This window comes from Notechis scutatus, chromosome 1 (assembly GCF_049901735.1).
Source record: "Notechis scutatus isolate UNSWTSFEM ecotype Mainland chromosome 1, rNotScu1.2, whole genome shotgun sequence".
Taxonomy (NCBI): Eukaryota; Metazoa; Chordata; class Lepidosauria; order Squamata; family Elapidae; genus Notechis; species Notechis scutatus.
This window is the reverse complement of record NC_142009.1, coordinates 332,413,951-332,430,110: the sequence shown is the minus strand read 5'-3', so window position 1 is coordinate 332,430,110 and position 16,160 is coordinate 332,413,951. Positions and strand designations below refer to the sequence as shown.

At 47.1% G+C, this 16,160-nt stretch overlaps 2 protein-coding genes across 2 annotated transcripts in view; both read right to left on the bottom strand.

Annotated features, from left to right (window-relative positions):
* C2CD4C (C2 calcium dependent domain containing 4C) overlaps positions 1-9,171 on the bottom strand; it is an 84,320-nt gene extending 75,149 nt beyond the window's left edge. The window contains exon 1 of the mRNA XM_087952757.1: positions 9,104-9,171. The gene's annotated coding sequence lies outside the window, so the exon portion shown is untranslated. The remainder of the gene's footprint in view (positions 1-9,103) is intronic.
* Positions 9,172-11,838: 2,667 nt separating this feature from the next.
* The window catches only part of SHC2 (SHC adaptor protein 2), a 57,412-nt gene continuing 53,090 nt past the window's right edge, over positions 11,839-16,160 (bottom strand). Inside the window, exons 12-13 of the mRNA XM_087952752.1 lie at positions 14,156-14,293; positions 11,839-12,130 (exon numbers count right to left, since the gene is read on the bottom strand). Coding sequence (XP_087808878.1) covers positions 14,165-14,293 — 129 coding nt within the window. The 3' untranslated portion in view covers positions 11,839-12,130; positions 14,156-14,164. The remainder of the gene's footprint in view (positions 12,131-14,155; positions 14,294-16,160) is intronic.

Genomic DNA, 16,160 nt, shown 5'->3' with positions numbered 1-16,160 from the left:
CTTGATTAGTTTCCACCCGTTGCTTCTTGTCCTGCCTTCAGGTGCTTTGGAGAATAGCTTGACCCCTTCCTCTCTGTGGCAGCCCCTCAAATATTGGAAGACTGCAATCATGTCTCCCCTAGTCCTTCTTTTCTCTATCCATACCCAATTCCTGCAGCCGTTCTTCATATGTTCTGATCTCTAGACCTTTAATCCTCTGAGTCTTTCTTCTCTGCACTCTTTCAAAATCTCAGTATCTTTTTTTTTTAATAATACGGTGACCAAAACTGCATGCAATATTCTGTCTTAAGACAGAACTGGGCAGCTTTTTGACAGCTATTGGACCAAACTCAATTTTCCCGTATCCAAGGCTGCAGCGGGCAAACTAATTAGATGAAATAAAAAGCGTCAGAATTTCTCTCTTAACAGGGACATTTTATGATGTCTGGGGAGACAATGACAGAAGGAATAATTCAGTGCTAAGATCAAAATCCACCATGGGGAAACGGTAGCTGCCTTTCACAGCAACAGTCTTTTCCTTCATGCACAAAACTCCTATTTAAATATGCATAGAAAAGCCTGTTCTCCCAAGTTAATATTTCTGGATAAAAACTTCTCACAATATTCCTTTTTCCTGAATGCATTTTTTTTTTTTTTTTGCTTTAAACCCAAAGCTGCACTTTTAAACTTAAAAGCCTAAGGGCACAACTGAAATCCAAAGGCTAGTGACTTTCTTGACTTGGCATTATAGCCAAAGGGCTGGAGGGCCAGTTGGATCATTTCAAAGTAGTTTTTTTTACTCTTTATTTCACTTGTGCAGTTTTAATTGTTTTTAATGAGTATGTTTTTATTGTATGTCTGTGGAGATTCACAGTCCTCCAGGTCACGATTGTGCTTTTTAAAAAGGCAACTGGATTTTCTTGGTTTTTTTTTTTTCCCTGAAGAGGTTTTGCTTCTAATCCAAGAAGCTTCTTCAGTAGAATTTACAAAAAAAAAATCCCAATGGCTCCCTAGGACACACCATCTACTGGAAAAAAACACACACCAACCGCTACCTAAATGCACAATCCCATCACCACCCTGCACAGATCAACTCCGTAGCCAAGACCCTCATCTCCAGAACCAAACGCCTAGTTGACAAAGACCACCTGAGAACAGAACTACACACCCTCACTAACGTATTAATTTCCAGCGGATTCCAAAGAAACACTATCACCAATCTAATCCGAAAAGAGATACTCCCCAAAAACCAAGACACAGAACAAGACAACGGTATCGCACTCCTCCCCTACATCAAAGGCACCACAGACAAAATCAGCAAAATTCTCCACAAACACAATATCAGGACAGCCTTCGGCACTGACCAAAAAATAGCCAACATCCTAAGAAACCCCAAAGACAAGATCCAGCTAGAAAACCAAGGAGTTTATGAAATACCATGCAACAATTGCCCAGCCACATACATTGGACAAACCAACTGGAGAATAAATGCACGCATCGGAGAACACAAAAACGCAGTCAGAAGAGAAGAAAATACTTCCTCCCTCTTCCAGCATCTTAAAGCCACAGGACATGAAATTAATTTTGAAGGAACCAAATTAATATCCAACACTGAACACTCCAGCAAGAGAATAATCAGGGAAGCCATCGAGATAGAGAAACACCCCCATAACATGAATAGACGGGACAATATCTCCCGCCTACCAGACATCTGGAAGCTAGCCCTCACCAACAAACGAGTCCCAGCCACGAAAACCAACACCAGACCCGAAACAACACGGGACACCACTGCCAATCCCCCTCATCAGACCTAGGCCCAAGCCCATCCTATAAATGAAGGACAACCACCATCCAGAAAACAGACCACGGCTGCCTCACCAGCTGTCGCACCCCCCGACCCCAAAACCAAACAAGCTGACACACGCCAAGAACACAGACCCAGACCCCAAACTCGAAGCCAGACTAAAACCCAGAATGCTACATCACAACCACCCACTCAGGATATCACATCAGAAAACTCAGGAAATTACACCACAAGAACTCAAGAAGTTGCAACACAGCAAATGACCCAGGATATCACAGCACACAAGACCAAGGATACCACAGCAATAAGTCTCACAAGGTCATCACACAACCCATTACCCAAGCCGTTACTACACAGGAGGCTAATGGAAAAGAGATCAAAACACAAATGACCCAGGAGATTACAAAGCAGGACCCAGGATACCACAACAAAAGAACTCGCAAGCCCATCACACAACCCATTACCCAAGCCATTAAAATATGAGAGGCTAATGGAAAAAAGATCACTACAAAACAAATGACCCAGGAGATTACAGCACAAGATCCAGGATATCTCCACAACAAAACTCACAAGGCCATCACACAGCCCATTATACCAACATCAACTCCATCAACCAATCAAGAGGCAGCAACACAGCCAACCAGTCCAGCACACCAGCCCCCACCACCAGTATTTATAGAGAGACGGCAGCTCTGATCACACACTGCTTGCACTGGCAGTACTTACATGTATGGTATTCAGCTTTGTTCAGGTATTTTCCCACGTCATTATAATTGTGCCGTGTAAGATTAAGAGTATCTTGGTGATGTTTCGGCAAGGTCCCACTCACCATCCTCAGGCTGGTGCTTTCGGCTTCGTGCCAGTGCAAGCAGATGAGATCATCTGCCATCCTATGGGATCACCACTGTCTCCCGTCATTGCAAACCTGTTCATGGAAGAATTCGAATCCAGAGCCCTAGCCAATGCCACCCACAAACCCAAACTATGGTTAAGATACATCGATAACACATTTGTTATTTGGCCCCATGGAAAAGAAAACCTAAACAATTTCCTAACACACCTAAACAGCACACACCCCAAAATCAAATTCACCATGGAAACGGAAACAAACAAACAACTACCATTCCTAGACGTACTAATCTACAAAAAAACAGATGGCACACTAGGACACACCGTATACCAGAAGAAAACACACACCAACTGCTACCTCAACGCCCAATCCCACCACCACCCAGCACAGATAAACTCCGTGGCCAAAACACTAATTGCCAGAACCAAACGCCTGGCAGACACATAAAGACTGAACTATGCACCCTGACTAAAATACTGACAGCCAACGGCTTCCACAAAAGCAAAATCACTTGCAAAATAGCTTGATCCACAAAAACACACTGAGACATATTGGAGACCTAAAAGATGAACGGACCTATGGAACAGCTGTCCTGCCCTACATAAGAGGTACTACAGACAAAATCAGTAAGATACTACACAGGCATCACATCAAGATGCCTTCAAAACAGACAGAAAAATAGCAGCCATCCTTAGAAACCCCAAAGATAAAATTGACCTGGAAAACCAAGGCATATACGAAGTCCCCTGTGCATCATGTCCTGCCACATACCTTGGACAGACCAATAGAAGAATAAGTACCCGCCTGGATGAACACAAAAATGCAGTCAAAAAGCTGGAACACACTTCCTCACTAGTCCAACACATGGAAGCCACAGGTCATAGCATCGACTTCAATGGCACCAAAACCTTAGCCACTATAGAAAACCCCAGCTACAGAATTATCAGAGAAGCCATAGAGATTGAAAAAAGACCTGAAAGCATGAATAGAAGAGATGACTCCACCAGACTGTCAATTATCTGGAAGCCTGCACTCTCAAACAAAAAAATCTCCACACCACAAGCCAGGCAAACACCTGGGCACAAACAGATCCCCCCTGATACCTCCAGCTCAAACACACCCCAACCAGGCACCCAGATGAAACCTAGCTTCCTAATAAATGATAGCCGTCCGTTTACTCAGAGCCAAGCTGCACTAAAAGCCCCCAATACAGGAACACAATGTTGCCAGCCAATCAAGACAAAAAAAGCCACCAAACAGACAGAAGATATTAGAAACACCAATCAAGCAGAACACAGCAAACTCCAAGACCAATAAACACAGACCAAGACTCCCAACCAATCAGGATGAAGAAGAAGAAAAAACATTCTGGCACAGCAGTAGACTAGCCCCAAATTTAAAACAGAAACGGCTGTGAAAGTCTGACTCACAGACGAACACTATACAGAAGCCTGATGATGGCAGATGAGATTCTGCCGAAACGTTCCCACAACTTTAAAAGCACAACTATAATGACGTGGGAAAATACCCGAACAAAGCTGAATACCATACATATATACCATACATAAGAATATATGTAACTCAGAGTTGAACTGTGGGCTTGTGCTGTCCAGGCTTGGTTGTTTGGTTGCAGATGTTACATTACCCAACTCGGTAACATCATCAGTACTAGAGAGTGTGGGGTTTGCTCCCAGCGTATATACAGTAGCTTGCCCTTCATGTTTGAATGTGGTTTTCCCCTAGGGCTGTGATGGCAAACCTATGGCTCTGTGTGCTGGAAGTGGCACGCAGAGCCATTTCCCCCGGCATGCGAGAGCTCGCCCGAAAGAGCCCCACTGTGCAAGCGTGCGCGCCGCCGCCACCCGACAGCTGATTGTTGGGTATCTGGTGTGCATGCGCAGGGGGCAGGGTTGTGCGGGAGACACATGCGCAAAGATGTGCAGTGCGCAAAGATGTGCAGTGCGCAAAGATGCACAGAAACATATGGCACATGCAGGGATCACGCACACATGTGCAGATGGGTGGTGTGTGGGGGTGATTGTGCGCGCATGTGCAAAGATGCACAGCACATGGGGTGATCGCACGCGCATGCGCATGGTGCACAAGGGGATCACACGCACACGCACAGGCACATGGCAAGGGGATTGCGTGCGCATGCGCAGATGTGCAGCGCGCTGCGGGGAGATCGCACGTGCAGGCGGGTAGGGGAGCAGCACGCATTGCCTTCTGGGTGCTGGCACGCGAGCACCAGCGCACGAGAGCGTGCGCAATTATCGACACGGGAGCCAAAAAAGGTTTGCCACCACTGCCCTAGGGTAGCTCCTCGTTTAAGGGATTGTTTTCTGCTTGCTTGCTTGTTTGTCTGGTGTTAATCCATGCTTATCTGGGTGTTGTTGCTAGAAAGGGCAGTTCTGGTCCTTTTGTTTGTTTCTTGTCTCTTTACAGGTGGTCCTCGACTTATGACCACAATGGAGCCCAACATTTCTATTGCTAAGTGAGGCAGTTGTTCAGTGAGTTTTGCCCCATTTTACGACCTTTCTTAGTAACATGGTTGTTAAATGAATCTGGCTTCCCCATTGAGTTTTGCTTGTCAGAAGGTTGTAAAAGATGGTCCTATGCCCCCGGGACACTACAACCGTCATAAATATGAGTCAGTTGTCAAGCATCTGAATGTTGATCAAATGACCATGGAGCTGCTGCAATGGTCGTAAGTGTGAAATACGGTCAAAAGTCCTTTTTTCATTGCCGTTGTAACATTGAGCAGTCACTAAATGAACTTGAGGACAACCTCTATTGATTGTTTTGAAGGATGTGTAAATGCAGCTTATCTCTCTGTGCCTGTTGATAGCTGATTTGTCCGAATGCCAAGTCTTCAGGATTCCTTGGTGTTTTGGAATTTAGCCTAGTCTAGGATTCCCTATTGCGGCGAAACTATTGTATATAAAGAGGGAATAGAATAACAGAGTTGGAAGGGATCTTGGAGGTCATCTAGTCCAACCCCCTGCTCCAGCAGGAGAGTCTATTCCAAATATTAGCCTCTACCTAGGATCGAACTCAGAGCCTCCGGATCATGAGGCGAGAGCTCCACCTCTAGGCCACCGGAGCTGCCATTCCACATGCCACACTCCCTCGCACTGATGATGTTACCTGGTTGGGTAATGAAACGCCCGCAAGAAAACAACGAAACTCAAGAGAGAACCAAGGACCCCACAGAATGGGTAAAAGAAATGGGTGCATTTAGCCTAAAGAGACATTTGGGGGAAGGGGAGACATTATAGAAGTCTTCCAATCCTTCAAGTCCTCTCCCAAGAAGGGGAGTGGATTTATTCCAGAGGTGGTATTTAGCCGGTTTGGAACAGTTCTGGCGTACTGGTAGCGAAAATTTTGACTGGTTCAAAACACTCCAGGCAGCTCACCAGGTTAACAGAGCTCCGTATTTTCACCCCACGTGTGAAGCTCAGTTGATTCGCACTATTGCAGCCCCTCAGCTGAGCTTCAAAACACTCCAGGCAGCTCACCGGGTTAACAGAGCTCCGTATCTTTGCCACACGTGCACACAAGAAGCTCAGCTTATTCGGCTATTGTCGCGCCTCAGCTGTGCTTAAAAAAACTTCAGGCAGCTATCCAGCCTTGACAGAGGTCAGTCTTTGAACCCTGTGCGTGCAAGTATGCACATAGAAACGGAAGGGGAAAAATTGGAAACCCTGATTTATTCTCCATAATGCCCAATGGGACAACACTAACCATCAATTGGAAGATTTATAGAAGGAGATTCAAACACTTCCTGACCATGAGAACAATGAAGCAGAAAAACAACCTGCCCCGTAAGGAACTGTGTGGGCTCCAGCATTAAATGATTTATGACAGTTTATTTAGTGATCGCTTGAAGTTACAACAGCACTGAAGAAAGTGACATACGACCGTTTTCACACTTACGACCGTTGCAACCTCCCCATGGTCCCCTCATCAAAATTCGTACACTTGGCACCTGGCTCATACTTATGACGGTTGCAGTATCCCCGTATGATGCCCTTTTGTGACCAACTGACAAGCAGAGTCCAACGGGAAAGCCAGATTTGCTTAACAACTGTGTTACTCACTTAAACAACTGCAGTGATTCATTTAACGACGGTGACAAGAAAGGTTGTAAAATGGGGCAAAACCTAACGAATGCCTCGCCTAGCAATGGAAATTTGGGGCTCAATTGTGGTCATACGTCGAGGACTACCAGCACTGGTTTTTCAAGAAAAGAACGGACCACCGTTCATTCAAGATTCCTGTCCAAGGCTGGGGTTGGACTGGATAATCTCTTAAGATCCCTCCCAACCCTATGATTCTATGAAACAGAGCCTCAGTAGGCCAAAATTTGGCCGTACAATCTCCCTGTTTTTCAAACTCTGAAATAAGAAACGGAGACTTACTTTCTCTCGGGTTGCTGTTATGTGTTTGGCTTTAAAACCGACGTCCATGCCATGAAAACAGAGCGAGATTTCCGACAACGTATGATTGCTCTGCCTTTTACAGTCCTCGGATACCAAAAAGTAATAATAATAAATAAGAGGTTTGATTCTCTTGGCCACAAAAGGTTTCAGGAAATGGAAGCTTTATTTCTCTTTGCAAGTCATTCTAGTTTATTTGCCCATTAAATTAATGAACAGAGAAAGCCTCTTGCAATCCCACAACAGCCGTTTTTTAAAAAAATTCAACCTACGATCCTAACCCACTCAGCCTTATTCCGAGCCCAATCAAAAGAAAACTCCACTAGGTTCTATGTGCATTTATCTCTCGGTGTCTATCGACAGGGGTGTGGAACTGTGACCCCTTTATAACCGGTGGATTTCAACTCCTAGAATTCCTTGCTGGCTCAGGAATTCTGGGAGTTGAAGTCCACACGTCATAAAGGGGTCAAAGTTCCCTACCCATGATCTATAAAATTGTAGTTAAGGTATTTTAACTCTGTTTCAGTTGTGCATTCTTTTTATATATAAAAAAATCCTTAAGGAGTTAAGGTTTTTTGGAGAACTTGGGATACTCTATAATATACCTGTATAGAAAATGCAAAGGACTGAAAATGTTTTGGGTTTTTTTTTTTTTTAAAAAAAAACAGAATTAGGGCCACATTAAACATCTGTACACTCAATTAAGACATAATAAAAAACAGTGGCTTTCGGTCCTCTGATGCTTTCCTGGATAATTGCATGATTACAGCGTAGGTCATATATATATATTTATACGTGTGCTAAAAATTCTCTAGCTATTCAGTTGAAAGAAAAGAGGGAGGGGAATATCCAAAAGAGGGAAAATAAAACTTGAAAGAAGCAAAGGCTATGTTCCTTTAGAAAGATATTTTTGAAAAAAAAAAAATTGTCAAGAAAAATTGTTCTGGCATCACAGTGCCCCCTAGTGATCCGTCTTGGGCATTTCTCCCAACTCGCCCTCCCAATCTCTTAATCAGATATTAAGAACTCTTAATCAGATATTTAGGCAGGGCAATATGGAACTATCCAAGAGGTTGATAATTTGCTGGGGTCTTTGTAGTACTATGAGTAAATGTAATAATAGAATAGAATAGAAGAATTAGAATAGAATAGAATAGGATAGAATAGAATAGAATAGAATAGAATAGAATAGAATAGAAGAATTAGAATAGAATAGAAAAGAATAGAATAGTAAAGAATAGAATATAGAATATAGAATATAGAATTGAATTGAATTGAATTCTTTATTGGCCAAGTGTGATGAGTTCGGGGATGTACAGATAGTCTTTGACTTACAACCACAATTGAACCCAAAATGAAAAATGGGATTTGCCCCCATTTTACCGCCTCTCTTGCAACCGTTGTTAAGTGAATCAATGCAGGTGTTAAAGCTAGTCACACGGTTGTTAAATGAATCTGGCTTCCTCATTGACTTTGCTTGCCCAGAAGGTCACAAAAGGGGATCACGTGACCTCCAGGGACACTGCCACCGTCATAAATATGAACCAGTTGCCAAGCATCCTGAATTTTGATCAAGTGACCCTGCAGGGGATGCTGCAACGGTTGGAAGGAGGAAAAGCGGTCGTAAGCCACTTTTTCTCAGGGCCCTTGTAACTTTGAACGATCGCTAAATGAACTGTTGTAAGTCGAGGACTACCTGTACTGGTGTGAGCGAATGACCTTGGGAAACGGAGGGAGAGCCATAGACTAGAAAAGAGACGAAAGGCAGCTGAGCCCTCGGAAGGAATTCTCCCTAGCTTCCAAATGGGGTGGGGTTAAGATCTTGGAGCTAGCGGAATCATGGTTACAGAGGGATAAATCAAGGTTAAACCTCTATGGAGCTCCAGGCTCCCAAACAGACCCATCAGAATGAAAATCTTAGGCCAGAAGGACGGGCTCTCTACCAGTGGTGGGATTCAACCAGTGTGACAACGGGTTTGGTGAGTGCGCGTAGCGTTTGAACATCATCCATTTTTCAGCGCTAAAACTCACCTTCTGCTGCAGCCCCGGTGAGGAAAACAGCGGATGCGCGGCAATCTGCTGTGCCACGCGGATCAACTGGGCTACAAAACACGGAAATATAGGACAGACTACCGCAGGGGCGGGGGGGGGGGGCAACTAATCGCCGGAACTACCGGTTTGCAAACAAACCGGTCCGAATCCCGCCCCTGCTGTCTACTCAAACAAAGCAAGGTTATGGCATACGTTTGAAAGGAGACTGGGTGTCAAAACTCATAAGATATTTCTATGGTCTTTTTAGAGTTGCCAACAGAAAAGGGAGGGGGAAAGGGATTTTGAAAGAGCAGTGCAGCAGCTTGGAAATCGAAAGTGCATTCCATAAATAGTTTTTCAAAGATAGTAACTAGGTGACTGAAGTTTCTGCCACGCAGATATCTAACTGGAGAGCATGATTGATGACTCTGGGCTATGGATGTGCCCCATTGGAGGATATGAATTACGATACACCCAGAGGGTGAGGGGAAAACCAGGGTCAAGGGTGACAATGTCTCATAGTCAGCCACACCAAGGCAGTGCCGGACATGTTAACTCCCAATAAATCCTTTTGAAGTTTTGGAAGTTTGGCTCGAGACTCATGATTTAATTGGGGGTAACTGCCGGAATCCTGACGCTGGGAAGCCCTATTCACAGGGAATATGCACGTAACAATTGTGGGTGGTTAGAAAGCTGATAAACGTAACAAAGAGTTAGGCATCTTGCAGACCTCAGCTAGAAGTTAGGAGCAAACAGAATGTGTGTATTAGATAATTCCTGAAGCATTCAAGATTTATATTAGCCAAAGCTTAACAATAGGGAGAGCTAGAGAAAAAAATAGAGAATTGTTAGATCATTAGTGAAATATTTATTAGATGATATTTCTTATATATGCTGCCTTCTGCTTTAGTGAAAATGTAAAAAGCTTTCTTCATTCTATTGTTCAGGGTTCCTGAGCATTTTCTGGCCAGGACCCCTTTTCTTGGAGTGCTTCAAAAAAAAAAAAGGAGATAAAACCTGCACTTTGTGTCTAGCGTTCTTCATCTGCCTCGGCACCAGGCTCAGACCCGAATTGGGGACAATAAAAGTGTGACTCCCATCTTCTCCCGAGAAAACAGATAAATAGCATAATGGAATGAGCGAATGGCCTTGGGAGACAGGAGGAAGAGCTGCAGACTAGGCAGTGGCCGAATAAGAAAGAGATGAGCCTGCCGAAGGAATGGAGCACGGGAAATCTTTTAGCGGGACTCTCCCTAACTTCTGAGGCTGTAAAAGGGGGGAGAATTGTACTTTTTAACTTGCAAGATTCCGTTCATGGATTTTGGGTCCTTGGTGCTCTCTGAGCTTGTCTGTTTCCTTGCAGGCGTTTCATTACCCAGCTAGGTAACGCCATCAGTCTTATTGCCTCTGACGCGCTAGCACTAATGACAACAGGCTGCTTAGCCTCCAGAAGGAATAAGGCCTGGAAAACATCTCAGAACGGACCCTCCCTAGTTTCTTGCACTGTAAAGGTGAGGGGGGAGAGAGAGAGAGAGAGAGAGAGAGAGAGAGAGAGAGAGAGAGATGTGCGTTACGCCTTGCAAGTTTCTGTTAACGCATCTTTACCGTAAGTTAATTAACCTTTATTGTCAGAGTACAACATGTGTACGATGAGATTGGCTTCTAAAATTAGCAGTAGAGCTCCTCTGGATGTGCTTCTTGGTCTCGATTACCTCGCAAGGCAGGTTCAAAGGGACTCGAGTGCCTCTCCAAAATACAGGCAGGAGAAACAACAGCCCTCCCGCATCCTCTCATCCGAGTTGAAATCCTAGAATCGTATCGTGCAAGAATTAGAAGATGAAACACACTCCAGACCGGGGTGAAAAGGAGTAGAAACCTCGGGTCTGTTCGTGTCACATCTTCTTGGCAACCAGGCTTGGTGCATGATCAAAAACAAAGGAAAAACAAAACAAAACAGGGAGATGTTTAATCTGATAATACACTCTCAGGTTTGTTTGTTTGTTTGTTTGTTTGTTTTGCTTGGGGAAACTGAATTACCAGGAAAAAAGCCCTGACCAAGTTCCCAACGTTGAATAGAAGCAGCCGCCCTTCATGCCTTCAACGATCTCTTTTTAGTTCTCGTGAAAAAATTGGATTAGAGTTGGAACGAGCGGCTCTGTTTTCCTTCTCTCTTCTTCCCACTCACTCACCTCTGCTTGTATGTCTGCAGAGGGTGGGGGGGGAGTTGTATTCCTAAAAACAACAGGCAAATCCTTGCAGCATTTTCATAGAACATAGACTAGCAATAGTTGGGAGGGACCTTGAGAGGTCTTCTAGTCCACCCCCCTTGCTTGAGCAGGAGATCCTGTACCATTTCCGTGAAAGGATTGTCCGGTTTCTTCTTAAAAACCTCCAGTGATGGAGCGGCCACGATTTCTGGTTGATTGTTCTCACCATGAGGAACTTTCTCCTTAATTTCTCTCCTTGATTAGAATAGAATAACAGAATTGGAAGGGACCTTGGAGGTCTTCTAGTCCAACCCCCTGCGCCTAGGCAGGAAACCCTACACTACTTCAGACAAATGATTATCCAATCTCTTCTTCTTCCAGTGTTGGAGCATTTACAACTTCTGAAGGAAAGTTGTTCCACTGATTAATTGTTCTCACAGTCAGGAAATTCCTCCTTAGTCCCCTGATTAAGTTTCCATCCATTGTTTCTCATCTTGGCTTTTTGGTGCTTTGGGAAAAAGAGATGGGTTTTTGTTTTTTGTTTAGCTCCAAAAAGCTAGAAGCATCGTTTGCTAATAATCACTCGCGCATCCATCTTGCAAGGTAGGCCGTTCCATCCCCTCCCGAGGTCCCCACCACCAATGCAAAAACTGGGACAGGAAAGGAAGCGGTAGCAGTTAAGAAACAGCCCAGAGAAGATCAAGTGAGGACAGTAAAGAACTAACGCAAGTTTTTGTGGCTTTTCTCTGGCTTCCAAGTTTGGAAAAAAAAAAACTGTCAAAAATGTCTAGTGTTTATTTCAGAGCAGAGGGACAGGTTCCTAAGAAAGGGAAAGAAGAAGAGGTGAGTATGTCGTTTTCCCCCCTTGCCTTTTAAATGAGCTTTTTTGGGCTGTCTGCAATATTCGTTTATTTTTGAATCGCACCATCTCTCTGCATTCCATTTTGGGGAGTAGATTTGGGTCATTTCCACACCAGTTGAAAACGTTGGGAAATGACACCAGATAGACGTGGCGATTTCAAAACCAGAGTTTGTTGCTGAGCACAAGGTAGGGAGGAAGTGTCAACTGGAAAGAGGTAGCACCTAAATAGAGAAGGGAAGGGAAGGGAAGGGAGGGGGAAAAGGGGAAGGGGGAGAGCAGGGGAGGAAGGAGAGTGGAGGAAAGGGGAAGAGGAAAGAGAAGGGAAGGAAAGGGAGAGGGGAAGTAGAAAAGGGGAAGGGGTAGGAGAGGGAAGAGGGGAGAGAAAGGGGAGGGAGAAGGGAAAAGAGAAGGAAAGCGGGAGGGAAGAGGAAGGGGAGGGGGGAGAGGGGAAGGGAGGGAGGGAGGAAGGGAGCAGGAGGGAAGGGAGGGAGGAAGGGAGGGAGGGAAGGAGGAAGGGGAGGGAAGGGAGGGAGGAAGGGAGGGAGGGAGAGGGGAGGGAGGGAGGAGGGAGGGGAGAGGGAAGGGGAAGGAGGAAGGGGAGGGAGGGAGGGAGGGATGGAGGAAGGGAGCGGGAGGGAAGGGAAGGAGGAAGGGAGGGAGAGGGGAAGAGAGGGAGGAAGGAGAGGGAGGGAAGGGAGAGGGGAAGAGAGGGAGGAAGGGAGGGAAGGGAGGGAGGAAGGGAGGGGAGGGAGAGGGGAGGGAGGGAGGGAGGAAGGGAGGAGAGGGGAAGGGGAAGGAGGAAGGGAGGGAGGGAGAGGGGAGGATGGAGGAAGGGGAGGGAGGGAAGGGAAGGAGGAAGGGAGGAGAGGGAAGAGAGGGAGGAAGGAGAGGGAGGGAGGGAGAGGGAAGAGAGGGAGGAAGGGGAGGAAGGGAGGGAGGAGGGAGGGAGGGAGAGGGAAGGGAGGGAGGGAGGAAGGGAGGGAGAGGGGAAGGGGGAAGGAGGAAGGAGAGGAGGGAGAGGGAGGGGATGGAGGAAGGAGCGGGAGGAAGGGAGAGGAAGGAGGAGGAGGGAGGGGAAGAGAGGGAGGAAGGGGAGGAAGGAGGGAGGAAGGAGAGGGGAGGGAGGGAGAGGAGGAGGGGAGGAAGGGAGGGAGGGAAGGGAGGGGAGGAAGGGGAGGAGAGGGAAGGGGAAGGAAGAGGAGGGAGGGAGGAAGGGGAGGAGGGAGGGAAGGGAGGGAGGGAGGGAGGGAGGAGAGAGAGGGGGAAGGGAAGGAGGAAGGGGGAGGGGGAGGGAGGAGGGAGGGAGGGAGGAGGGGATGGAGGAAGGGAGCGGGAGGGAAGGAAGGAGGAAGGGGGAGGAGAGGGGAAGAGAGGAGGAAGGAGAGGGGAGGGAAGGAGGAAGGGGAGGGGAGGGAGAGGGAAGGAGGGAGGAAGGGGAGGGAAGGGAGAGGGAAGAGAGGGAGGAAGGGAGGGAAGGGAGGGAGGAAGGAGAGGGAGGGATGGAGGAAGGGGAGGAAGGGAGAGGGGAAGAGAGGGAGGAAGGGGAGGGAAGGGAGGGAGGAAGGGGAGGGGAGGGAGAGGGGAAGGAGGAAGGACGGAGGGGAGGGGAAGGGGAAGGAGGAAGAGGAGGGGAGGGAGGGAGGGAAGGGGGAGAGAAGAGAAGAAGGGGAGGGAGAGGGGAAGAGGAAAGAGAAGGAAAGGGGGTGGGGGAAGGAAGGAAGGAAAGCTTTAGAAATGGATCTTTGATGCCAGTCTTGGGGTAAATATAGAATATTTTAAGGTCGCAATAACAGAATCAGGCAGGTCTAACGTCAGCTCTCCCCTCCTTGTCCTTCCCAGGCCCCTTTTCCTTCTGTGGGCTGAGCTCTCCCTTATCCGACCATCGTCTCCCTCTCCCAAGGCCATTCTCCCAAGACCCCTGGTTGCTTCTCCCCCAACCTCCCACCCCACCCCGGGCGCGTGACGAGGACCGCAGGCGCCTACCCCCAAGCATCATGGCTTCCATCGGACCACCTGCCGCAGGTGGAGTTCGCTCTCCGCCGCCACGATCGGCTGTCCGTTTTGCAGGTGATAGTTGATGAGGTGGCTGATGCTTTCAAACAAGGCGTCCTTCGTTCTCACCTGAGGGAAACAAGGGTGAGAAGCGGGAACGGAAAGCTCCCTCCCTGATCAGGAATCCAGATTCCGGCGAGTCAGTCGGATAAACCCAACAAACCGACGAGAACCTACGTTGGCAGATTCCGGGAAACCAGTCTGCCCAGCACCCACCGCCCTCCTATCCCGATAGTCCTCGACTTACCAACAGTTCGTTTCACGACGGTTCCAAGTTACAATGGCACCGTGACTCCCAAAAGTTACCGGTTACAACAACGGTAAAAAGAACTTACGACTGTGTCTCACACTTAGGACCGTGGCTGCATCTTGCACGGTCACATGATCGAAATCTCCATGCTTGGCAACTGACTCATATTTTGGATGGTTTCAGAGTCCCGGGGGGGGAGGGGCAGGCAGTGATGGTATTCAGCCGGTTCTGAGCAGTTCTGGAGAACCGGTAGCGGAAATTTGGAGTAGTTCAGAGAACCGGCAAATCCCGCCTCTGACTGGCCCCGCCCCCATCTCTTCTCTGCCTCCCATTGAGCCCCAGCTGATCGGCTGGGTCTCCTTTGGTTGCCCTGCACAGGAGAACGGAGCTGGAAAGCAGGTTAGTGGGGTGGGGAGAGAATGGGGATTTTGCAAGTATCCTTCCCCTGCCACGCCCACCAAGCCATGCCCACCAAACCACGCCCTCCAAGCCACGCCCAGAGAACTGGTAGTAAAAAAAAAATTAATGCCATCACTGGGGTCACAGTTGAAGGGGAAGCCGGATTCACTTAACAACGATGCCATTAACTGAACAACCGCAACGATCCATTCAACAACCGGATCACTAACTGTGCAACTTGCAGTGATTCGCTTCACAAAGGTGGCCAGGAAGATCGTAAAAGGAGGCAAGATTCACTGAACAAATGTCTCGCTCGGCAATAGAAAAGTTGGGCTCAATGGGTGGTCGTACGTCGAGGACGACCTGCATTTATGAGGAAAGATTGCCTAAAATGTGCAATCTGTTTCCCTTGACCTCCAGTGCCCAAAGGAGTAAAAATTATCCAATCTTGGAGAGCTTCATTATAAGCCCTGGGCGAAGAATCATACAGAGAGATACAGGGCAGCCTCTTCATCTGTTAGTAGTGTCCTTTCAGCCTTTGCCACGTTTCCCAATTATTTTCACACATTTCTTTCCTCTTTCTCACAGCAACACTTCCTGTTGGAGGAATCTGTGCTGTGGTGTTGTGCCAGACCTCTCTTGCTCACGTGCTGCACTCCAGCAACAAGGAGGTTATTCATTACACTGAATATTAATGAAAAGCAACGTATTAACTGGCCCATCAACCAAGTCTACTATAATCATCCTTTTTTTCCCCCGTTATTCTTCACAAATGCTGCCAGCTCATTTATCACTTCATCTCACAACTCAATGGAGGGAGGGAGGGAGGGAGGGAGGGAGGAGGGAGGGAGGGAGGGAGGGAGGAAGGAAGGAAGGAAGGAAGGAAGGAAGGAAGGAAGGAAGGAAGGAAGGAAGGAAGGATGAAGAGAAGAAAGGGAAGGAGGAAGGGGAAGGGAAGGGGAAGGGAAGGAAAAGGGGAAGGAGGAAAGGAAAAGAAAGGAAAGGGAAAGGAGAAAGGGAAGGGAGTAAATAGAGAAGAAAGGGAATGGACGATCTCCTTTTTCCTGCTGGTAGATTCTTTTAGTAGAATAGAATAGAATAACAGAGTTGGAAGGGACCTTGGAGGTCTTCTAGTCCAACCCCCTGCCTAGGCAGGAAATCCTACACCACTTCAGACAAATGGTCATCCAACATCTTTTTAAAACTGGCAGTGTTGGAGCATTTACAACTTCTGGAGGCAAGTTGTTCCACTGGTTAATTGTTCTCACTGTCAGGAAATTTCTCCTT